Source organism: Panicum virgatum, chromosome 8K, assembly GCF_016808335.1.
Source record: "Panicum virgatum strain AP13 chromosome 8K, P.virgatum_v5, whole genome shotgun sequence".
NCBI classification, from domain to species: Eukaryota; Viridiplantae; Streptophyta; class Magnoliopsida; order Poales; family Poaceae; genus Panicum; species Panicum virgatum.
Genome location: NC_053143.1, coordinates 2,574,758 through 2,599,850, shown reverse-complemented (window position 1 = coordinate 2,599,850; position 25,093 = coordinate 2,574,758). Strand labels below are relative to the sequence as shown.

At 48.5% G+C, this 25,093-nt stretch overlaps 2 protein-coding genes across 5 annotated transcripts; one reads left to right on the top strand and one right to left on the bottom strand.

Moving 5' to 3' along the window:
* Window positions 1–1,925: 1,925 nt before the first annotated feature.
* Window positions 1,926–5,669, top strand: LOC120646488 (translation initiation factor IF-2-like). The gene is made up of 3 exons (XM_039923046.1): window positions 1,926–1,931; window positions 2,160–3,818; window positions 4,792–5,669. Exons 1-2 carry the CDS (start codon window positions 1,926–1,928, stop codon window positions 3,141–3,143), a joined length of 990 nt encoding a protein of 329 aa, XP_039778980.1. The 3' UTR covers window positions 3,144–3,818; window positions 4,792–5,669.
* A 10,121-nt stretch (window positions 5,670–15,790) lies between these two features.
* Window positions 15,791–20,300, bottom strand: LOC120643505 (heterogeneous nuclear ribonucleoprotein Q-like). Of its 4 annotated transcripts, XM_039919888.1 has the most exons (10): window positions 20,126–20,285; window positions 18,904–19,320; window positions 18,719–18,826; window positions 17,708–17,848; window positions 17,451–17,624; window positions 17,153–17,357; window positions 16,989–17,063; window positions 16,813–16,913; window positions 16,622–16,701; window positions 15,865–16,295 (listed from the first exon to the last, which is right to left on the bottom strand). In XM_039919888.1, the coding sequence occupies exons 2-10, from the start codon at window positions 19,291–19,293 to the stop codon at window positions 16,112–16,114; spliced, it is 1,458 nt and encodes a 485-aa protein (XP_039775822.1). In that variant the 5' UTR covers window positions 19,294–19,320; window positions 20,126–20,285; the 3' UTR covers window positions 15,865–16,111. The 4 variants fall into 4 exon arrangements, with proteins under 4 accessions (XP_039775820.1, XP_039775821.1, XP_039775819.1 ...); XM_039919886.1 differs by having other exon boundaries at window positions 15,791–16,295; window positions 16,813–17,063; window positions 20,126–20,300; XM_039919887.1 differs by having other exon boundaries at window positions 15,791–16,295; window positions 16,813–17,063; window positions 18,904–19,606; window positions 20,126–20,279.
* Window positions 20,301–25,093: the final 4,793 nt, after the last annotated feature.

Genomic DNA, 25,093 nt, shown 5'->3' with positions numbered 1-25,093 from the left:
CGCGGGCCTCCGCTGCTGTGCGTCGCTCATCCGTGGCGCCGCCGCCGCGCCACCTGCTGGCTGCTGCTACCGCCGCATAAGAGGAGCGGACAGCCTTATGCGTTCGCCTCCTCGCCATTCCCTTTCGCCTCACCTCGCCGCACTAACAAGCCGTCGTGTACACTCTGCGCGGGCTAAGCGCGCACCGCGCCTGAGCCAGAGCCGCAGCCGCCATTGCCAAGAAGGCAGAGCTCCAACCCGGCACGTGCTTGCGCGTGCACAAAGCCGCTGCGCCCACGCCTTACGGGTGCCGCACCCGCCGCCCTCGCTTCGCGCTTCCGCTCCGCTCTCCCTTGCCCAAGTCCGCCGCCGAACCAAGCCGCCAGCCATTGGGGTCTCTCTGCCGTGGGTCCCGATTCGCCTCAACCGCAGTGGCTCATCTCGATTCCTCACGCGAGGAGCTCCCTCACGACCTCACCGACCTCCCCTGCACCTCGCCCTGGCCGTCGTCAGACGGAGCCGTAGAGCTCGTGCTCGCTACGCCGCGGCATGTTTGCCGGCCGCACATCACCGCCGCCGCCTGCCATGGCCGCCGCCCGCACGTCGCCGCCACGCCACCGCCGCGTTCGCCGCTTGCCATGGCAAGCACGAGGTGCGCGCTCGCTCGCTGATGCCATAGAGCCGATCCCCATCCTCGCGAAGGCCACCGCTGCGTTCGCCCATGGGCATGTCCAGCGCGCCGCGGCTCCGCGCGCTGGCGTCGCTCGTAGCGAACCTGCTGGCAGCGAGGCGGTGCCGCGCGGGTGGGCGAAAGCACGCACTGGCCTCCGGCCTCCACGCCTGGGCCGCCGTGGGCGGACAGGCGGGCAGACGGCGGCGAGCCGCGGCTACACAGGCAGCGGCAGACGGCAGCGAGCCGCGGCGGCACGGGTGGGCGACCGAGCATCGGCCGCGCGGTCGGGCGAGCAGCGGCGAGGAGCGGCTGCGCAGGCCGTCCCCTCCCGTGACTTCTTTCCCTGCCTGGCCTCCTCTGTGTCTTCACGTGTGGGCAGAAGGGCATATTAGTCATTTTGCGATGCGGAGCCCACGCGTCTAACGGTGGAATCTAACAGAAGCAAGCGGAGTGTCAAATAGACCATAAAATTTTCAATTGGAGACATACAGTCAAATTCTAAACTTTCGATGTCAAATGAGCAAACCTCGTTTTTTCCGGTATCAAATAGTCAATTTTCTCTTTTCCGCTCGCCTTCCCCTGATGCTCCGATCGAAACAGAATCCCCCTACCTCTCTCCGTCGTCGCGGCGGACGCAAGAAACACTAGCATCGGCGATGGCGCCACCGGTGGAGGAACTCCTCCACCCCAATACCACTATAGATCGCTCGGATCCGGAGTCCACTTCGGCGCTTGGCCCTGAATACTGTGCTCCCATGGGCCAAGGTTCGTTGTTCTTTGATGCTTCTCAAATATTCTACTATTGTGTTTATTTGCCCTACCCGCATCACTACGCAGGCGCTACACTACCCGCATCACTTACGTAGGGATTGTTTGGTTCCAGGAGCTAAACTTTAGTCCATGTAGTATTTTTATATTTAGAAGCATTAAATAAAGATTAATTATAAAACTAACTGCAGAACTCTAGGGCTAAACTGCGAGACGAATCTAATGAGGTATATTAATCCATGATTAGCGGATGGTTACTGTAGTATCAATGTAGCAAATTATGGATTAATTAGGCTCATTAGATTCGTCTCGCGAATTAGCACAACAGATTTTATTTGATACTATAAAATGGTAAAATTCTTTTTGATGTGATAGGGACTAAAAAAATCCATGTATGATTCCTCGCTTTCAGATGACGACGACGACCTCTTGGTGGCGAAGACCACACCGCGAGGTGGAGGATGACCCGATCGACTATGAGAGAGTCTTTTACGTGTATGTCCTTATGAAAGTTGGTGCTGACCTCTGTACCCCTAAAAAGTTTAGTTGCACGTGTATGCCCTCACATTTTTTTTCCTGTGACCTGTATATCCTTCCATCCATAATCTGTTAGGAGTTAACGGTAGAGAGCCCTGACAGGTGGGACCTGGCACGAAAAATGTCCATACTGCCCTCCTCTCCCCCGTCTCCATCTACACCTCCCTCTCTCTCTGGGTTGTCTCTGCTCCAGTCTTGGTAGGTAGCCAGCGGCGGCGTGGTGGGTGCCGGTGGATGCGGGCGGAAGCTCGAGCTAGCCTGTGCTGCCCTTTCTCTCCCGTCGATTCAAGCTGCAGCTCCTGCACTCCATGTCCTCTTCCAAATCGGCAAGAAGCTGCAGCTCGAACCTTGCTTGCATGCTCTTAAGATTACAATTCACACTCACCAGCTTTGCAAGGGGGCCGCGCTTTGCGAGGGCGCGCCGCTCGCCGAGCTCACCGCGCCTCTGCGGGCCGGGAGCTCGAGCGGGTTCGATGGACGCGAGCTGGCCTCGCGCCGGCGGACGCGGGCGGCCGGCGGCGTTGCGCGGCGCCAAGCTGGCCCGGCGCGCGGCCGCCCCTGCCCTGGTGCGCGGCTCCCCCAGCACGCGGTGGCCGGCCCACGCCTACCCCGGCGTGAGGCCGCCCTCGCCGGTGGCGGTCCCTGCCCCGGCGCGCCCCTGTCCCAGTTCGCGACCGCCCCTGCCCGGCGCGAGGCGGTCCCCGCCGCCGGCGGTCCCCGCCTGGAACCGAGGGGCGCGACGGGCGGGAACAGGAGGCGCGAGGAGCGATCTGGGCGGCGGCTGGCGGCGTGTTGCAAGGAGGGGAGGCAACGGCCCCAGCTTTCTGCAGCAGCAACCCGACGGTCTCCCTCCTCCTCGCTTGCCGCGTCCCTCGGGAGGGACCTCGACGGCTCGCCCGTCGCCTGCTCTCCAGCAAGGGCAGGGGCAGCGCCTCCTCCACGTGCTGGGCTGGGTCGCTGGGAGGCCGCCCGCCTGCACCAGCGCGCGTTAGGCCTGGCGGCCTCGCGCGGCGGACGCTCGGTCCTTTCACGGATCTCCGGTCACGGTGGCGGGCGCCTCTGCTCACGGCGGCGGCCGGACGTCCAGGCGAGCGCGGGCGCGAATGGGTCCACGGGATTGGGCGTTCTCCGGCCTGTTAGCAAGAAGGGCAAATACGTCTTTCTCCACCTCCGTCAGCCACCATAACCCTCTATTCCATCCAAAAGGGCATACGGGTCACAACAAAAAATCACGAGGGCATACAGGTGCAACCAAACTTTTTAGGGGCACAGAGGTCGGCACCATCTTTCATAAGGGTATACACGTAAAAGACTCACTATGAGACAGCTTGCCCGGGTAATGAACGTACTTCGTTTTCCCGGCAGCACCATCTCCGAGCAATAGCTTTATATAACCATACAGTACCACATTCGTATAGATTAGTACTATGTGCAAAGATGGATTACCTGGAGAGGTTAATTGGCATTGCCATGCCCAATTTTTCAGGGCAGAACTTCAGGGAGGAACAAGTAGAGGAAATAGGTTTGAAGTGGCTAGAAAGATGGTGCGATCTGTGCACGCAATTCTCGGATTCGTGCGATGTGGTTCGAAGCCAGGGAGGTGAGAGTGTTACTCTTCCGCCAGGGCCTCTGAAAGTTCTCCCTGAGACAACATATTTCTGCATCACGAGGGATTACTGCTATCATCGTGAGTACATGACCAAAGCAAATGATGCAAGTCTTCTCTCTGAGGTTGTCAAGCTATAAATCTAAATCCTATCCAATAAGTATTTATGGAATATTCGCCGTACGTGATGACTTGAAGCCGTTGAGGAATTATGTCTTTAACCGTTCGAGAGACAATCCTGTCATGATTCATCAGGTATGGTTTGTTTCCTTCTATTAACCTTGGGGAATATTTTGTCTAATCCTTACCATGCTGAGCTTAGGCATGCAACATGTCTTAAAAGCCTAAACCTAATAAAGTTTGAAGCCACGACTATATAAAGTTAGCAAAAAAAAACTGAGTGTACAAAATGTGAGCTATGGTGTCAACAAACTGTAACTAGCCACAATTATGTCATGAATCTAACGCATGTATAAGAAACAGTGCATGCCTAAGTTAAGGTGTGACCGAAACAACCTCTAAATTTCGCTGGCACAAACACTTGCCTAATGTTAGTTTTAGCAAAGTTAGTATGGTTCGTTCATTGCTAAATTCAGATTAAACAAGGTACGCTTGCCATTTTTTGGTTCATGCACGGTTGTACCTTGCCACACCTTCTGAGCACCTTAACCCATATTCTTGATCAACTTTGGAAGTGTGTTAGATTTGATCAACTTTGACAAGGAAACAATATGTCGCTCTCAACCAAATATGCTCTAAATGTTTGCTCTAAATGATTAGAAGTACGAGATACAACAAATTAGCTTCTTTTTTTTGTTTGGATACATCAGGAGTTATGTACGGTTACATTTAGTCCTTGAACTTTGTACAGTTCATTTATCTGTAGCATTTCAGAATAATTTTGTTCACTGCTTCAGTTCCATGTTACTTTTGATTGACAAAACAATCATTGGATCCTGACTATCATTGCAGTTCATGTTGCAATAATTTCAGCATGGTTACATTTTTTTTGTTTTCAGTCTGTGACCACCCTAACATGCTATAGATCCACTAAAAATTATATAATTGTATTAAGAAAAATTTGCAAAGGTGGGCATCTTATTGATAAAGTATCACCCAATAATTCATTTGTACATGAGCATTCACATCTTGTGTTATTCTGTTGTCACTCATGTGTGTTTTAGTATGGGTTAAGCCCTTTGAGTTTTAACAAGTTGTTAAATTGTAGGATTCCCTAGCCCTGCCTCTTCGTAGCCCTTGCCGAGGAATGTATGTAGTGGATCGTGCATTGTTGGAAGTTGATCTTTGGGTGAAAAAGGAAGGAGATGGATCAACTGATGAACAATTACTTTCTATGTATGTTGAGATTGACTCCGGTTCTAATCTCAAAAAGACGCTCACAGGACGGATTCACAGTGAAGATTGCATCTTGGATATGGACTACATGTTCCTTGCAGTGGGTGTTGAAGTAGTTATTCAGGTGTTCACAGCTGTTGACAGTCCTCATCATGTGAGATTCTTTGCTTCCAGCAGCTGTTTTGATAAAGAGATTGTGATTTTTTAGGGCAATTGTGCCAAGAAGGGCGAGCTATTCACACATACTGTTGCGGTGATGGCAAAAGCAAATTTGAGTGTTTGCTTGGAATGGGAGAATTCAGTTCTGGAGTGGACGTTTAAGGATGGAGAGCTTGGAGCTATAAGCTATCCTGATGACAACTCCATTCCGTTTTATGTAAGGGTGTTCTTTTCTCCAAAGAAACTGGAATTCAGACCATCACGAGACCATGCCTGAAAAGAGATGTGTTGAAACAAGGGGAGAAAGCTTCCAGTGGTGGATTGCTGAAATTGGCCATTTTGAATACAGGAAAGTAAAAGCAACTTGTGGTGGATTGTTGAATTTCCTTTTGTAAGCCCTTTATCACAAATGGGAGGAGTTTGATGTATGACTTTTGTAGCCATGTGTGGCTCAGATACTGTAATCAGCTATGTTCGGTGCATGTATGACTTTACACAAATGGCAGGAGTTTGATATATGACTTTTGTAGCCACTGTCGCTCAAATATTCCAATCAGCTATATTCAGTGCATGCTCTGCGTTATGTTTTGAGTTCTGATTATTTCACTGTGATTTGAATGCATTATGTTTTGAGTTCTGATTTGTATGCATTCATAAATTGCACATCTCTTGTACCCTTGGGGCTCGTGGATTCATGTGTGCATATATAATGTGGCGATTGAATGAATTCCCAAAGCTAAAAGAATAGTGGTGTTGTTGCAAGTGTTTGAGATGTGTTACCAATCTATAACTTGGCAATTCTTGTAACATGTGTATTGGAGGAAACGTTACGCTTGGCAACAATTTTCTGTGTTGCCCCAGGCGCAGGCTCCCCTGCTAGCTGTCGCTTTGCTCCCATGAGCTGCGCCTGCGCAGAGCCAAAGTTCTTGCATTCCTCTTTGCAGAGTTACTCATATCATTATCGACTCGCTGTATAGAGAGACAACATTCAGTTCTAATGCCGGACAACATTCGAATGAAGCATCCTTGCTGGGCAAATACGGACCAGGAAGGTCATGCATGGTGCACTGATTACGCAACATCGTCTTAGCAGCCTAAGCTTCATGCTAAGAGAATGCTGCGTGCATGCGTGCGTCAAAAATAACAAAGTGCCTGGGAGGGTCTTGCATGGCGGATGATCCCAAAGCATTGTATTAGCATCTGAAGCTCCATGCACTTAGTTCTCTTGTTTCTTTCTTAGCTTATATCAAAAACACCAAGGGCTTCTTCAAGTCTGACCAAAGCCTCTTTGATAAATGGACGGCACAGGGAAATTCACACAAGGGACAGTGATCATCTCCAGGCCAGAACCAAGCATACTTTGCAGCACCCATCTATCTTCTACCCAACTCTCTATCCGCCAAGAAAATGACAATGCACCCAGTCTGTAGAAGGGAGAATGAAGGATGCACCCCAGCAAAATCACGATTGATCAAGTGTCTTGGTGGGGCTGATGCTGATGAGCAATCTTCATAACCATATCTGCAGAAAGTGTCTTCTCCTCCAGGAGGCCATTGGCAACTGCTTCTAGCTCCTTCTCTTACTGCAGGTCAGGATGCAAATTTTATTGGGTCGACCCAACGACCCGGTACCCAAAACTCAAAGTTTGGTGTAATAACCCATTGGGCCGGCCCATAAAAATTTGGTGTCAATTGTTGCTAATAGGTCTGGGTCTTTGGGTAACCCAATGTCATCCATCCCCGCTTACCCCATCCGACGCAACCCCCCTCATCTCGACGCCACCCCTCGCTCCTTCGTCTGCGCGCCGCCTCTTGTCCCCGTGCCGCCCCTCCCCTACACGCCGTGGCTTGCCCCGTGCGCTTGTGAGTCCCACGGGCTCCCGCCTGCGACGCACCAGGTGGATGCGGCGGCGGCCGCGGAGGATGCGGCCCTGGGTGACCTCGGCCCTGGGTGCCGGATGACCAGCGGATGCGGCGGCAGCAGCGGCGCGGCGGTGAGCTGGTCGAAGGAACGAAGCACGGCGAGTGGGGGCTGATGGCAGCGCAGATGAACACGTTGCTGAACTCTACGGGCGGGCTTCGGCAGGAGCAGGCACTGGCGGGGAAGCTCGTCGGGTTCTTCTTCGCCGCTGGCATCTAGGGCGGCATGTGGAAGTCTATCGCGCTCACTGCCGTGACTCACTGGCGCACCACGGCATGGACGAGGCAGGTCAGGGGGAAGCCCGTATGGGGCTGGCACCTTCACCGGCACCGACAGCAGCAGGACGCCCAGCGAGACCGAGCTCGTTGTGGCGAACCACCGGGGGAAGACCCGATGCACTCATCATGATTCCATGATTCAATAATAATGACAGGAGTGATGGATTGGTGCGTGATTTGCACTGGTTGATGCTAATTAATAAAGAATAATTTGCAATGGCCATGAGCAGTGCATGATATTTTTTTGTATGTTTTGGGTTAATCCACTGGGTCACTAGTGTAAATATTGTAATGGGTCGGACTAACCCAAAACCCAAAATAAATGCTAATGGGTTGACTGGGTCGGTCACTGGTTGACCCAAACGCGACCCATTTGCATCTTGAGCTGCAGGTAACAGCTTTCATCAGTAAAAAGCTAGTTTTCCCCATGTCAAACAACCTATCAACAAGTATGAGCTACAACACGGGACATATCTTCTTGAGAAAGAGCTTCACTTGCTCATAAGATTCTTCTAGTACTTTGTTCACCTCTTGCAAGCCCACGTTATCAAAACAACATATGGACCTAGCTCTTTCGTAACTTTCTAGGGCATTATGACATAAAAAGGTTATTTTTCTTTGCCTGAGTCTCCCCTGCACTTGTAGATTTTTCCACATTCATCAGATCGGCAGTATCACTTGTACAATAGTTCGATACCTACAAAGTCACCATTCAGTCAAAACACTCAATACATCCAATAATTAATACCTACCTATATATTGACAAAATATTCACCATGTTTTGAGCAAGTTCTTGTGCAGTGACAAGGTCATTTTCAGCGCCACATGTCACACTTTTTTGACCAAAAATGAGCTCTTCTGCAACTCTTGCACCAAGGCACACATCAAGACGTGCCAAATATTATTCCATAGAAATGGAAGCATCACCCCATGAAACAACTTGTGTGACCATCCTAAGAGAAGAACCTTGAGGAAGTATATTGACCCCTATCTATGAGATGAGCACCTGGGGTGTGCATTGCAACAATAGCATGCCCACTTTCATGATAGGCAACAAGCTGAACAAGATAGACATTCCGTTAATACATTGAAATTCACATTTTTTATACAGATTAGTAAATATCTCGTGGTTTCCCCCTACACCACAACTTAAGACAACAATCTAGTTGAGAAGAATGACAAATTCGATCCTATGCTTTGCACTAAGAATGATGGGGACTAAAGACCTTCTTGCCATGATTTGATAAATTTATCCTGGTTATGTCTTACATGCTTATTAAATTTACAAGGCTTGGTAGGAGACATATAAAGAATAGGAGCAAGTCTATTGCTCTCACTCCATGCATGTTTAAAGAAAGCAAGGCAACCTTGTAGAGACTTCTCTACCATACATGAATGAGAGATATTTCATAGAGTGCTCTAAGATTGGTAATAAAGAAAATATTGTAATATCTAGGAAATCTCTAGAAAGAGGTACACTTGTATCAATCTCATGATCCCCTATGGCCTATAACTAGAGGCCTCCCTTGCCATGGTATTCAATTATTAGCATGGTAAATGAGAGCGAGGGGTATAAGAAAGAGTGAGGTTATCAGTTATCTAAAATTCAACCACATTTTTATTCCCTCCTTATTATTTTGATGTTTTCTCACATGATTTGTTTGCTTAAGAAGATAATGCAAAGTTGACATCACAGAAACTTAGTAAAAGCCCCATGAAAAATGTCAAGAAGAAAGTGACGAAGACTAAAACAATACACCCAACTTCACTTTATGTTAGGAAAGAAAGAAATAAATTTAGAAGACAACTTAAAGAAATACTATTTAAAAATGTATATACAAAAGGTTTTTTAAGTAATGGTAAAAAACATCAGTACAACTATAAATTGTAAGTAGCACATATATGTACAAACTAGGAAGAATATAAATGTCAGCTTAAGATACGTTTTAACTTGTTTATTATGGTGTCCTAGGCACTTATATAAGAATTTTTTAGTAAAGTTTTTGTGCTTTGTTTGTTGTACCGGTTAGAAAATGTAGAGAAGTTTTGTAAGGGAATTTTTCAATTTTGGTTATCCAAATCCAGTTCATGACTACCCCTAAGCTCCTTTTATGACCATGTAGGAGCTACAGGCTCTTTTTTCGACAAATATAGATGTGTCTCATATCTTTTGATTTGTCATTAGATTTTGCATGTTCTATTTCTAATGCTTCATAAATAGTTGAACAAGTGCGTTTACAGTATCGCACATCGAGTTGAATTTTTACCCATTACATTCTCTGCCCTAAATTTGTAAAGATAATACCCATGTAGAGATCATACCTTTCAGCTTTTGAAAAATGTAATGTAAATGTTTCACCAGTGCTGATCACTTTTGTATTCGAGGATCCGGGCACGTGGTCTTCAATGTGAGCATAAATAACAAAATAAGATTGAATTAAAGATTGATGCGTACAAGCATATTTTTAGTACTCACCTAAGATGGTTGTTTATCTCATCCCGTCTGACGCTTAATTGCCACACCTACACCATAAGGCCACTAGGTGCTAGTCTCCTTTGGTATCTGTGTCGCTAGAGCACATAGGCGTGTGAAGCTTTTTTTAAAAAAATAATAATTTGAAACTCGTTTAGCTTCTCCCTTTAGCACATAGGCTACTAGGTGCTACTCTCCCTTTAGCATCTCTATTCCCGATTGAAGCTTGAACAATCAAGACTTTATTTTCAAAAGCTTCTTGTCTTTACATTTTCCATACAAAATGCTGAAATGCAGCATCCATTTTAGCCCTATTAATTTGGTTAACTCTTATAATAGAGGCTCAAGGGTAGATAGTCTCCTGCCACTCCGTGGCGCGAGGACCAGGGTTTGAACCCTCGCCAGTCCACCCCGCACTCTACCAGGGTTGCAACCAACTGGACTACTACAAGTTCTCCTTAATTTGGTTAGCTGCAAGCAAAGAACAAAATGTGTCCAATGTTGTACGCAACACGATAGCAAAGTTTATTTGCGATACAACCATGAAAGCATCTTCCTTTACAATGGGGTGTGGAGTGGAGCAGTGGCTATGACATGACGAGTGTCCATCGCAGCCAGTTGCCTTGACTCCAAACTCTCGAGACGACGGCCTGAAACGCAGCGTTGGATGCGTCATGAGTAGCACTAAGGAAAGTATGAGGAGGACGGGGAAGCCCACGAGGTGAGGCAAGAGCGGCAGGAGACCCTTGTTCACCGCCAGGCGCAGCTTGCCGGTATCTCCATGTCTCTAGTAAAGGCAAAGGCGCCACCGACGTTGGTGGGCGGGGAGGGAATCCATGGCCATCGAAGCGAGAACAAGGACTAAATTGCATAAAATTGTGTTGCTATTAAACATTACAAAAAACTTAGGGGGTTTATGTAGCAGCACCGTCCAAATTAAACCGGCTTAAATGCACTAACCATCATCTTAATACTTAATCAAGTTACTGTGCACTTAAAACAGTGTAACCTGACAGGCTGTCGGGTAAAATCCCGATTAAACTACTGTACTCCAGGATCACAATTGCACTTAGACCCGTACGAAGACGAGCACAGGTGATACCAGCAAACAAAAATCTTCAAATTAATTTACAACACAGGTTTTACATAAAAGTCTTAATACAAGCGACAGAGTTTAAAACACAGCGGAAGTTTAAAACTGAGTTCGAAATACAATACGGTAACCATGACGATGATATAAGGTGAGCTCCACATCCTGCCCACCGATGTGATGGCAACCTGCCCAATCTTCACGGAGAAGACGGGGCCCACTCGACGGTCCAACCCGGAGGAAGCGGCTGTCCAATCCAGGACGCACAGACCTCCTCGAAGTTAGCGGGGACACAACCTGCTAAAAAGGGTACAACAACAACCCTGAGTATACTAATACTCAGCAAGGCTTACCCGACTTTGGGTATACTTAGCCCATTACCTAGACATGCAAAGCTTTTTGGCTCTGGAGTTCTTTTGCTGAAAGGCTACTAGAAGTGAATCCTTACTTTCAATATTTTAGCTCCATTTAGTACAGCGATTATTAGCTAAATTGCCTAATAAACTAGAGCACACATGGTGGAACAGATTATCTTTCAGTAACTACCAAACCAGCCTTTTCCATTCCGTTTTCATTCCACTTTCTTACTACGATGTGACAAAGTGAATAAGGCTCTCATATCCGCGAGTCACGGCGAATCGATCCGATTTAACCTTGCAAGGTGGACCTAACTCACACGACACGTGTAACCCCGTCGGGCCACGTGCGTCAACTGTTTCCATCATTACCACGGCATCTGAACTACGCCTGCTAAAACCCAGGTGATGGGCCCCTCGCGGTGTACTCCCGGAGAACCCGGAGGCGGCATCCTATCCAACACCCGCCAACTCCCACGCCCAGCGTAGCATGACAGAATTCAAATCACCGTTGTAAAGTGGTACACAGCTTACCGGTTTCGACTACCTCCTACTTCCGGTATGTGGTTAGTACTGTTCAATCCTCGATCAACACTGCCAACAACGGAACGGTCCTCAATCGACACAGGCGGAGATTTCTTTTCATCCATTCTATACCATTAATCCAACTTATTTCCGCCCGGTCTCCATTTCTCTTTACTCAACAACTCATTTCAAAGCCATAGCTAAAGAAACAAGATCCTAAAACTCGCTGAGTGACAGCAATCACTCTACTTTTACCGAGATCCTACTTAGCAAAGCATTTCTACCGATACCTGCACACTAGTATGGACTCATAGGTACCTAGGGAGAACATGCATACTAGGGTTTCATATAACTCCTAAAACTTAAATGCACAAATACTTAAATAAACATTGAATAATTTAAATTATGGTTATGCTCCGGGGCTTGCCTTGCAGGTCAGCGGGGTTAACGAGATCTTCTGCAGCGGGCTCAACGGCGTCCTTCTGCGGCTCTTCTGCTCGTGGCTCCTGGACCGGCTCAGCGATCCGCTCGTAGGCGGCTTCGTTCGCGGCGTCTACACGAATACAAATATGCCATGCAACAGTTAGGACACAGTGCAATGCATGAGTGCTTATGATGCGATGCAAAGAACTCATTTTAGCCTGAAGCGTTTCCTTCGAAATAACAACTACTAAACTTGCTTAGGGTAGCAAGGATTAAAACAGAGGCTTGCTTTGCTAAGGTTACACACGCATGAAACAAATAACTACAACACTTATATAAAGAAAAGAGCACAGCTAGGGGCAAAATAAAAGCAAAACCTAACTTACATACATGATCTATCAACAAAAATTAAACAACTTAACGTGAAAGCAGTAAAGCATGACACCCAAAATTTTTCCAACATTTAAATACTGCTAACAAAGCATTTAAATAACCCTAGCAAGGTAAAAGGAACATAAATAGATCTACACAAAAGTGCACAACACCAGCATATGAAATTTTTACAGTGGATTACACATGCAAGGAGTAAGCCACTGCGAATTTTTCATAAATTTTAGAGCAACAGAACAAGTGGTACAAATTAAACTAGCTCAAGCACAAAACAAAATATTAACAGGGGTAACAGTGACAAAATGCATGCTTAAGCATTTTTTCCTCTGAAGATCATGATTTTAGAAACCTAACAAAATTTATTTTGCATTTTTAGTATTTTCCTACAAATTAAAAGAAATAATTAAAAGAAAACACAAAAGATAAAATGGGGGCTGACAGCCGGGCCCCACTTGCCAGTGGCCCAGCCTGCCCCCCACTCTTCTGTTTTGCACCGCACGGGCGGCGCGCGGCCAGGCGCAGTCCACGGCGGCGCTCCCCGCCGGCGAGGCCGACCGGCGGCGGTGCGGCGGGGCTGAGCCGAGGACCAGGGCGGCCGGGGGTGCGGGGCGGCAGGCGGCTCGTGGGGAGGCACAGGGCCAAGGGCGGCGGCGGCTCGCGGCGGCGCAAGGCCAAGGGCGGCGGCGGCTCGTGGTGTTCCGGCCCGGGCAGGGCCAGCCGGTGGCGGAGGCGGGCGGCACCGCGTTCAGCGGGTCCCGGCGGCCCTAGGGCGCGTGGAGGCGGCGTGCGGGGCGCGCGCAGAGCGGCCCGCGGCATGCGCGCGGTGGCGGCGGCGCGACCACGACGGCGCGGCGGCGCTGCGGCGACGGGGGCGGCGGATTCGCCCGGGAAAACGGTCGGAGAGGATGAGTAGGGGACAGAGAAGCTCGTAGCTACCTTCAATCGGCTCGAGGAGAGGCGGAGGTGGTTCGTCGGCGAGAGGGCGAACTCCGGCGGTCGGCTTGTGGTGGTCTGCGGCGGTGGCTTCGATTCCGGCCGGGCAACAGCTCAAACGAGGCCGGGAAGGTGCTGCAGAGGTGCGGGGTGAGGCTAGGGAGCTCGGGCGCGAAGGGTTCGCGGCGGGACGGCGAGGAACGACCGGCGCGATGAGCTCTGCTCGCTCTGCTCGGCTCGTCGTGCACGCGAGCTCGAAGGAAGAGGAAAGGAGACTGGCTGGGAAGCTTCTAGGGCGTCCGCGAGGAGAAGAGCGGCGCCGGGGCGCGATTGCCGACGCGTGGACGCGCTCGCCGGCGACCACAGCGGCGGTATGGGCGTCGGGCTCACAGTGACGAGCACAGTTGAGGAACAGTGCCCCTGTTGAAAGAATTTGACTTGATTTTGACCATGTAAAACTCCAAATTTCATAAAACAACTTGAAATTTGGCCAAAATAAAAGTTGTAGAGGAAAAGAAGATCTACAACTTTCGTTTTGGGCGAAAGTTGATTTGGAGCTCGGATCGATGATAAAAACGAGATTGAAAACGGCTAAGACAAAGATTAAAACACGGACTCGGTTATCGCTAATGACGCGCTTAAGCCAGGATTATCGATTAAACACGTGGTTAGCGAGTACGATTAACACAGGGGTGTTACAGTTTACGCAAAATGTTGGACCACGATTATTAGCCATGAACCAAATTAGGGGCGTTTTGAAAAATAAAATTATTATGGTGATACGGGGGACTCTTAGTCGTTGGATCCAGAGTTTGTGGCCAGATGGAGCGGTAACCCAATTAACCACACAGAGTCTTCCTGGTTGACTGGTTGCCAAGGCGACGTGGACCTTCCCCTCCGATCGCGGCGGCCGGCGGCCGTCGAGCCCTCGAGAACCAGCGCCATGGAGGCTTCCACGGCCTCTGTTCCACATGGAAGAGCAAGCACCAGTGCCTGTGGCGTCGCCTGCAGGACTCAAGGCCCCTCGGTTCGGTTCGCGCATCCAGGGAGGAGAGGACCCGCCTCCTCATCTCCGTCACTGTCAGTGCCGCCGCATGCGATGCGGTTCCAACTCACTTGCCATTGCCAATGGGTTCAGAAACGTCAAGTCGTGGCTCGACTCAGACCGATCGGAGAGAAAGTGTCCGGCACTCCGGCGTCCATCGCCGATTCCCAGTTCCGCCGTCCGTGACAGTGACTACGGCGGCGGCGCTCTCTGCCTTGTGTTCCACTGCAGTGCAGGAGCCGGCAAGCCGGAGAACTCCACGGCTGTTGACAGTCTCGCTTGAAGAACGGCGGCCTCTCCATTCTCCCACAGACCCACACGTAGGGATGGCAACGGGTCTAAACCCATCGGGTTTTGCCATCCCAAACCTAAACTCATGAAAAATATTTGAACCCATTAAAAAATTCATACCTGTGACGGGTTTAGAATTTTTCTCAAACTCAAACTCATCGGGTTAGCGGGTACCCATGGGTCTACACTTTACTCTACATTTTTTTTGTCAGGATCAATAAGTTTAATATCGTAAACATCATTGTAGCGTATTATGAGTAAGAAATCAATGTCCACTAAAAATTACAAAAGAAAATAAATATATAAATAGCGTGCTCTATAATTAAATGATCGTAACACCATACAATGTCACAAATCCATCATATGCATATATAAACACGACAACTGCAAATCGACAACACCCATACCCACCACTTAAAGGTTCACTAAAATAAGAATTGAAGGAAAGAGATGTTAAATTTGTTATAATCTTACAAAATAAAATGACAATTGCTCTATGTTGGATCGGGTTTAAAAAACCCATGGGTTCACGGGTTCAGGTATTGTAGGAACAAACCCGTGTCCATAAACCCAACAGGTAGGACTTTGTGTCCATTAATAAATCACAAGTCTAAAAATTAACCCAAATCCGTACCCTAATGGAACAAAAACCCGTCGGATTTCGGGTACCCATTGCCATCCCTACCCACACGGACGGGCATGGCTTTTGTCTTGTGATGCAGCGAGGGGAAACGCAGGGGCTGCTCGCACCACGCCGGAAAAACACCGATGCTTCATTCAGTTCAAAGTTCAGACTTGTTCCGTGATCACTCTTACCGATCTCGACTTCACTTGCTGCTGAGTTGGTTGGTGCTAGTTGATCACCAATTCATTCACTTCTGCCAGCAACTCTTGCTGCCTGCTTGGTAGTTGCCCCTCTTAGCGAACACATCTCATCTGACACACATTCCGTTTCCACATGGCAAAAAGTAACAGGTTAAATTGCAACTTTTATAAGACCACTATCGGCCATCATTTAATTCCTCACGCTAAACGTGCCGAGACTGATCAGAGACGCAAATGTAGACCACAGCAACTATTCCTGAAGCTGGATGAAGAAACAGAACACAGAACTACAACTGCATCAAAGCTACATCTGCGGTTTGCAGTATTATGAGCTCAACGGCAGTTTGAAGCAGACCGACAAAAATAAAAACCCCTAGAAAGCACAATTTCCAGCATTAACTGGTAGCCAGCAAGGTATTCTTTCTTCGTGCTAGGTTCTTCTAACTTCTAAGCGCTAATAACCTAACAGCAACATTTGCAAACATCAGTAGGGACGGTGTCGGCCTCTGCGGCTGTTGTTGCTATTACTACCACGGCCATCTCCTCTCTGCCGCCTTCCACCGGAGCTGGATCCGCCGCCGCTGCTGCCGCTGCCACCATAACGACGACCACCTTGCTGCGCCGGAGGCGAAGCCAGATGCACAGTCTGCTGCCCTGCAGGTTGTGGTCTGCCAAAAGAAAAAGGAAACTATAAATGGACAATGGAAATATGACTGCAACAGTTCAAATGGTTGCTCTTAAGATGTAAGATGGAACAAAAAAAAATAAATGTGATGGAAAGATATAAAGATCTCATTTCACCACACTATTGGACAATTGAAAGTGTTGGAAAAGCAAAACAACTTCCTTCTACAACAGAGACTAGTTTCATAAAAATACTCCATGTCTATGTCTGGTGTCAAACTTAAGAGCTGCAAATATTAAATAATACATGTGATTTAATACACAGACAAGACTTTTCTAGAAGAATACTTAGAATAGATCGAATACTTACACATATACAAGACGGCCATCTGGTAGAACCATTGGGCTCATTGTTGAAGCTGAAGGAGCACCTGGAGCATACAAAATTGGCTGCAGACGTGCAAAGAATGCCAAGCATACACAACAGTTAGAAAGATGTCACCTCTGGCACACGTAATGTATCCATGCATTGGCCAATGCATAACGGATGATGTCATGTACCTGTGCAGCATGAGCAGGAAGCACACCATAAGCACTTGCCAATCCATTTCCAAGTGGATTATAAACACCAGCCAGTCCATTTCCTAGTGGATTATAAGCACCTGCCAGTCCATTTCCAAGTGGATTGGCCCCCACCAGTCCATATCCAAGTGGGGTATAACTTGGCAGCAATGGACCTTTTTTCGCAGTAGGTACTGATACAGTATCATCCTTCTTATCAGCTTTTGCAAGTGAACAATCCAGCAGCTGGCCTGATGGATAAAAACAAATCGTGAGCATTTTGTTGATACATGAAGCGAAATTGACTAGCCATAGAAGGATGTTTGATAAGAAAACTCACCATCAAGTTCATATCTCTCGGTGTTCTTCAAAGCCTTAATAGCCATGTGCCGTTCCTTAAAGTGAACAAAACCATACCGATTTTCATGACCAGCTTTTGCAGGAGGAAGAATAACTTTTGTAATTTCTCCAAGATGCTCGAACAGCTTTTTCAGCTGCTTTTCAGTAACAGTCTTGGGTAGGTTTTTGACATATAGAGATTTAACCTGAAGACAAAATTTACATCCATATACAACATCATTATAGAAGGAAACATAAAAGTAACATTTTGTCTTGTGGTGCTCAAAACTCAAAAGAACCTGCGCAGTAGAAGCAGATTCGCCGCTATTTCTAGGATCTGCCCAGTTGACAGTAGGAGCATTTGAATCTAGTTTGAATTCTGGGGTACACATTTTCTGCCTAGCATACTCTGCACATGCCTGGTTGTAGTATTCAATAAAGCCATAACCCTTGTGGCGATCTGAACGCGGTGCCTATGACGAAGATACATTCAGTGTAAAACAGCTGTAATGATGCACACTTAAGTTATTGAACTATCCAAATATTTCATCAATACCTTCGGGAGATTAACTTTTAAAACCCCAGGACCAACTTCTTCCACTGCATTTTTGAAATCATCCAGTGTCCAATCTCTGGGTACATTCCCAATAAATAGCCTGTTCTTTGCCTGGGAGGAAGAAACTTTTATCTTCTTTCCCTGGTACAAGAACCATAACAATAGGTCTATTTCATATATATACAAGATATACGAGATGTAAGTTAATCAGGTGTAACAAGGAATCAGGAAGTACTAGTGTGCAATCATGTGTTCTTTGGGCTGCAAACAGGTCTGTATAACATGGAGCCAAGATATTTAAGAAAGGTCCCCCAAAAAATTATTGTTGAAAAGATAACATACCACCATCCACAATTCTGATTTCTGAAAGTATGACTAATCAAGTGTGACAAGGAACCAGGACATAATAGTGTGTATTCATGTGTTCTTTGGGGCGCAAAACTAGGTCTATATGGAGCCAAAAATATTTTAGAAAGGTCCCCCCCCCCCAAAAAAAAAAAATTTTGCTGAAACATAACATACCACCATCCACAATTCTGATTTCTAAAAGTATGACTGAATACAGGGGTTTGCAATTAGTCACAAGGCTCTGTATTTTAAACTTGGCAGTGGAATTGCTGCAAACATTTTTAAAAACAGCAAGCCTGTAATCATATAACCTTGTAATTTGCAATGTCTCAAACTGAACGCCAGGTTTTGTATTTTAAATTCAACTAGACTGAACAGTGCAACTGCTGCAAACTTTTTCTTTTACATACCAAGCAGATGCGAGAGTAACCATGTAACCTTGTATTTTGCTATGTCAAAACTGATCCGCGAAACTAAATGTAAAGTATATGAAAATACAATTTTCGACTTAGTTTCCTACTACTATCTTGGGAAGATATGTGCTACCAAATACTTGCTTTAACACATATACCCATATTTTTGTAAAAGATCAATATAAACAATGGCAATTAATCACTGGTGGACTAACACGAAGATTGACTCTGAGTTCAAGTGAAAACAAACCTTTAGGTCCTTATTGTTCAACTTTTGGATGGCCTTTAAAGCCAGTTCTTTATCTCTGAAATTAACAAAAGCATACAGCTTGTTATCCCCCTTTCCTCGTATCCGCACCTGCAGGAAAAATGTACTCTGAATTGCAGTAGAAAACAAATGCAGAAGCTAACCCACAGAAAGTAGGCAGTACTCACCTCCACGACTTCTCCAACCGACTCAAATAGATTTTTTAGATCTTCAGAAGATATATCTGAGGAGATGCCCCCAACGTACACTTCGGATCCATGAGGAGGAAGAGCAAGAAGCTCAGCATGCTTCTCTTTTTCGTCCTCATCCTTCTGATAAACACCCGCCATTTTACTATCATGTTTAGCATCACCTTCACACGCAACTTCAGATTTTTCCTCCTCCTCCTCCTCTTCCTCCTCTTCTACCTCTTCATACTCAACCTCCTCCTCAATTTCTTCATACTCAACTTCTTCCTCTTCATCTTCCTCGTCAGGATCATCAAACTCCAAATGGTCTTCTTGTTTGACCAATTCAACGGATTTGGTGGAAGCAGCAATTTCTGTCCTCCTTGACATCTTCCAAAGCTCAAAGTTCCAAGGAAACTTTGGAAAGAGCACAGGAACCAACAATATTGGGGGAGCAAAGTGATGATGTATGGATAGGAAGAAAAATGACAGAAACAGCTAGAATAAAAGATATGTAATACTCTCAAAATGGATTTAGCCATGGGTATCCAAATGGAAAATGGCACCTCAAAACAGGTGACTGTTAAGGAATAAATGCACATATAGCAGTATGCTCAGATGGAGAAAGTACAGAAGGTTTTCAAGAATACGATAGCACCGTCAACGAGAGTATGTTAAAGAGGATAGGCAAAGATGATGCTATCTGAGGTATAATTGAGCAGAGTGGTGTAATTGCAAGGCATCAAAATTCCATTAAATGAATGGAAGGGAAGAAAAAGGAACAGGAAAAAAATAAGAATTAGAGAACAATGTACATGATGTGTGAATCTAAAAATAAAACCTGAACTCGAGTAAATAGCTAAGATTGACGAAGCATTAAGACTAATGCCTTTCTGATTAGATAGTGTAAAGTCTGCCTCCAATATATCTATGCATCTAGTACATGAATAGGAATATCTGATTAGATGGCTTTGGATGATTGTTCCGTCGGGAGAGGGGTCAGTGCGGAACTTGAATCAGTCCACCTCATTGTTTCGCAATCAACTAACTGAATCTAGGTGAAAAGCGGAGAGTTTTGACACCGCCCCACCCGCCCTAATTCTCCCCCCCCCCCCCCCCCCCCCCGCTCCCCACAGTACAATCACATCTAACACAATAATAGAAGCGAATCGGAACGGGAAAAAAATAGGGGCCTCTGAAAGGGAGGGACTCGAGTTCTTACCTCAGAGAGATCCGGAGCTGCCCCCAGCAAATTTGGGGATGGGATTGGAAAGCCAAGGGAGAAACTGCCCTAGGCCGCCGAACCGAAGAAGAAGGAACGCGATGGGATGGAGAAATTATTGAGGTGGTTGTTTTGCAGCCCGCCCCCTCCTGTTGCCGTCCGATCCGTCTCTGGCAGCCTGCGACCGTTGGTTGTGCCCGATTGGTCTTCTGCCAATCTTTGGTCAACGGCTTCAGCTCCGCCTGGGCCTGGGCCTGGCCTTCCGCCGAGCCGATGCGCGACACACCAGCTTCGTCAATTGTTTTTCTTTTTTTTTTCTCTGTGTTTTTTCCGTTAATTTTACCACTTTCTTTCTTCCAAAAAAATCGCCTATACTCCCTCCGTCCTAAATAAGAGGCTATTTGATCATAGTTCTAATATTTTATCGGAATATATCAAGTGCAAACCAGCATTTTTATATAAACCGTGCAAACTTCAATCTGAATCACCAGATCAACATTTAAAGGACATGAAAGGATTGGATAATTTTACAATTAACCGTCCGTCTCTGATCACACTTTTGCAAATCCCCCTCCCACTCTCTCTATGGGCTCCTGTGGAGTTTGGATGTTGATCCGGTGGCTCATATTGAAATTTGCACGGTTTGCACGAAGGAGTTGGTTTGTACCTAATATATTCCCAACATTTAAATCTCATATATTCTGATGATAATTATGAGTATTAAATATAGATTAATTATAAAATAAATTGCATAATTGAACGTGTAGGCCGTCCGATCCATCTGTTGGTGGAGAGTGTCTCTGGAACGGACGAACACAACAACAGTAATGGGCAACACGGAAGTAAAGTAACAAAGTGCTCTTTTTTCATTTCCCAAGCTCCTCTTCAATGAACATTACACAGGGTATTTATAGGTGGCGTTACAACTTTAATGTACAATTACTCTATTGCACCCCTACAACGATAATATTCCCGGAATATTCCTAGATGCGAGCGTAATTTGCCCGTTACAACTTGAGTGCGCCACAGCTCAGCAGCGGGACCCACGCCGACCCCGGCATCTTCGCCGCATCCGACGAAGCTCCCGGACCCGCTGCTAAGTACTCTGCGAGACTCGTGTCACCAAGTCTTCGCTCCTCTCCGTCTTCTTGCTCGTGGAACAGCAAAGACGGAACACCTCCGCGATAGCTCCTGGCATCAGCTTCAGTCTTCCGAGTGCACCGTCTTCGCTTCTTGACCCGAAGACACGTGAAGATGGGTCACCTTCTGCTGATAGACCTTCGTCTCGCCCTTGACTCGATGTCTTCGCGTGCCTCCGGCGATCTGACCGAAGGTGGTGACCCCAACAGTAGCCCCTCAGAGCCTCGTCCCGATCTTGTTAGGGGCGTGGCTTCGACCTTGTGGACGCCGTCGGCGTCCCGAAGCGCCACCCTTCGGGCTGGGCGCCGCGCTGGTGGTCGTCGAAGCGCAGTCCGTGTTCACCTGTAAAGAAGTTGTGCCCTCGTCGAAGAAACCAAATTTTTCGCTTTTGTAAACGTTAGTTCGCGCGCAAGATGGTGAATTCGAAATTTGGCGGGAGAAATTGAGTTGGCGCGAAGATATGAAAAGACCGTAAAGCCCTTGAATCGTCGTGATCCTAAACGCGCCGTGCGGGGCATTAGCGTCTTTTCGTCTCGCGCGCGGTGAATTTTCGCGCTTGCCGTTTGCCTATAAGTAGTGGCCCTGTTATTCTTCATTTTACTTTTCACCGCCCCTGCTTCCCTGCCTCTTCGCTTCTCGATTCGCGAAGGTCCTCTCAGAGGTCGAGAGTGGAGTTCTCAGAACACTCGGAGTCTTCGGAAATGGCGCCGAAGAGGAATCAACCGGGAGATCCGACAACCACAGTCCTCGGTCTGTCCAAGATGACTTCCTCCCTCCTCGATGACCTGGCACGTCGGGGCTTCGTCTCTGCTGACGATGTCCGTGCTCCACCGTCGGGTGAGATTTCTGCACATCCCCGCGCCGATGAGGTGGTGGTCTTCCACGATTTGTTTACCGCTGGCCTTCGGATGCCCTTGGATCCTGTGGTTGTGGATATTTTTCGTTTGTTCAGAGTGTACTTGCATCAGATGACACCTACTTCGGTGGTTCGGCTGAATCTGTATATGTGGCTGGCGAAGACCTGCCGCCTAACTCCGAGCGCTGAAGGCTTCGCTCGTGCCTTCCGAGTGCATTACCAGCCGAAAATTTTTTCAGTGGAATCAACCGGAGGTGCGGAGATATCAGCTGTTCCTCAGTACGGGTGTTATACCTTCGCATTTCACAAAAATCTTCCCAGCCCGGTCCCGGCGAGCAAGAACAAATGGGCCAACGACTGGTCCTCGTACTGGTTCTACCATAAGGTTACTTTGGACTCTGTCACGGGGACCCATCCTCTCGCCGTCGACCATATCTCTGATCTTGGTGACGTTCCAAAGGCCTCCTCCAATGTCCGCACCGAAGATGAGGCTCTTCTCGCCCTTCTTCGAAAACTGTCGAAGACCTTTAGCACCCGCGACCTCGTCGAAGAGTTCGTCGCATGTGGCTGTTTTCTAGTCAAGGCCGGCTGGAGCGTCTCGTCCTGGTTAGCCGAAGACCGCTGGATCGAGGGTATTCCGGTACCTGACTTCGTGACCGTTTTCAACCTTCGGAGCGATCGTGAGTTTTCGAACCTAATCTCGTTAAGGAGGTGCAATGCTTCGTGTTTTTGCTTACAGCTGTTGCTACCACGGTGATGCAGGGGTGGACCCTACTGTCATCGAGACCCGGGCCGACGAGTTGATCGGGTCGGTGTCGAAGGACGAGTACAAAGCCCTCGCCGGCCATCTTGGTGGGGCCCGACGGAACCGGGTGTTCCACGCGTTGGGCGTCTCGGCTCCTCCTCGATTGGCAGAGTTGAAGCTTGCCGAAGGTCATGGCGGCCCGGAGAAGGCAAAGGCTCTTGAGAAAGCAAAGCGGAAAAAACTTCTTCGTCCGCGGAGCCGAGGAAGAGAAGCCGGCTGCTCGATACCATTCTGCAGCAGTCTCCTCTGCGGAGCAAGGGGGAATCCGAAGATGGCGGAAGTGCGGACAGCAATCGTCCTCCTCCGGAGGCGGCGCCTCTTGACATCCCTCAGGTGGCGGTGCCCCTGAGGGCAGTCCGTCCCGCCCTGGATCTCGAGTTCAGTACTGCCCAGGAGAGCGAAGACGAGGGGCACGTCGAGGAGGTCAACATTGTGGCTGACTCCCCCCGCCGCTTGTCCCCCCTCGCGCAGCCCCTACTACCGGTGATGGAGCCGAAGTGTCTTCTGGAAGAAAGGGTGAAGCCGCATCCTCGTCCCGGAATACCGCATCCCCCTCCGAAGCGAAGCAGAGCGGCAGCGAAGCTTCATCGAGCTCGTCGGACGGCAGTAGTTTCTTCGTTCGCGATGCTGATCCCGAAGCTACTGCTGTGGAACTCGGTGCGAAGCACAACGCTGTGCTTCTTGGCGGGAAAATTGTGAAATCTCTTCGTTTTGAGAGCCGGGACCGCAAACGTGAGCTTCTGGCCGCGGCAGGCGACTCCTTCTGCTTTCCCCTCATGGAGAAGGACTTGATGGGGAGCGGGGTAAACAGCATCCTGGAAAGTGCCCAAGATTTATCGCTGAAGGCCTTCATGGCTGCGCGGTGTGCTGCTCGGCAACTGGCGGCCGAAAACAGTTCAAAAACTGCTGTTGCCGACCTGGAGGCGAAGGTGGCGTCTCTTGAGAAAGAGAAAACAGAGCTGGAGACGCGCCTCGCCAGATCCGCCGAGGAGAAAAACACCCTCACCACGGAGCTCCTCGCGTCCGCTGAACGAGTGGTGAGAGCCGAGGACGCCGCCAAGGCTGCGAAGTTGCTTGCGGAAGACGCCGCGAAGCGCCGAGATACAATGCAACAGCGGCTTCGCACCTTCAAGGAGGCAATAAAGACTAGGTCGGAAAAGCTGCAGGAGGAACTGCCCGACCTCCTCGCCCGTTATGGGCTTGTGGCTCCGGATATGTTCCCGGAGGGCGCCGACTCCATTGGCCTGGGCTCCTTCTTCCAGTGGCTTCGAGCGTGCGTCGCCATGCTGGATGCTGGGGCACACTTTCACGAAGACATCAGCGCCATGGTCGCGGTCCGTACGCTCAGCGCCGCCGTGTACAGCCACTTCCCCTCTGAAGCTGGACAGGCTAGCGTTGTGACGAAGGCTCAACTTCGTTCCCTTCGCGACCCCTCCTTCTGCTGGCCAGGCGAGGATACTGTCAACCCGGACGCGCTCCCTGCTTTGGCGAAGAACATCGCTGTCAGCTTCATGGAGCGTTTTTTCAAAGGTGAAGGTCGTGCCCTTGTTCAGCGCGAGGTCGAGCGGATGAAGAACCAGGTGACTTTCATTTATCTATTACTATGTTGATTCCTTGACGGAGAACTTGCTGACTTCAGAACTCCAATCTTTCGGCTACAGTCTAAAGCTGACGCTATTGCAGAGCCCATTCTCCAAGAGGCTGTGCTCGCGGAAGAGAGACCTGGCGGCGAGGGTGCGAACGGCGACAACGGGCGCGGCGATGCTGATGCAGCCCCAGAGCTTCAAGACCAGACGAGGGCGTCCTCTTCCCGTCCTCCGGTTGGCGAGGTGCGAGGGTCACAGTAGGCTGTTGTATAGGGTGTCAGTTGTAATAGTTATTTTTGTACTCTAACACCTTCGGTGCCTACGCAGGACCCTGCGTTGGCCCCTACGCAGGCGGCCGAAGACGTTGCTCCTCACCGACTGAATCGGGGGAACTTTTATGTTGCTGGTGCGTCTTGGATGAAGTTTCATATTCGTTATCCTACGATTTCATTCGAAGCATTCTGGGCGAATAGGGCACGTGTGTATGATCGCCGGAACAAACAGGCGAAGCGTTTTTTTGCCGATTTCCAGCGTGATCCGGCGAAACACGCGAGGATCCTTGCTAACCGTAGGCTTCGTCG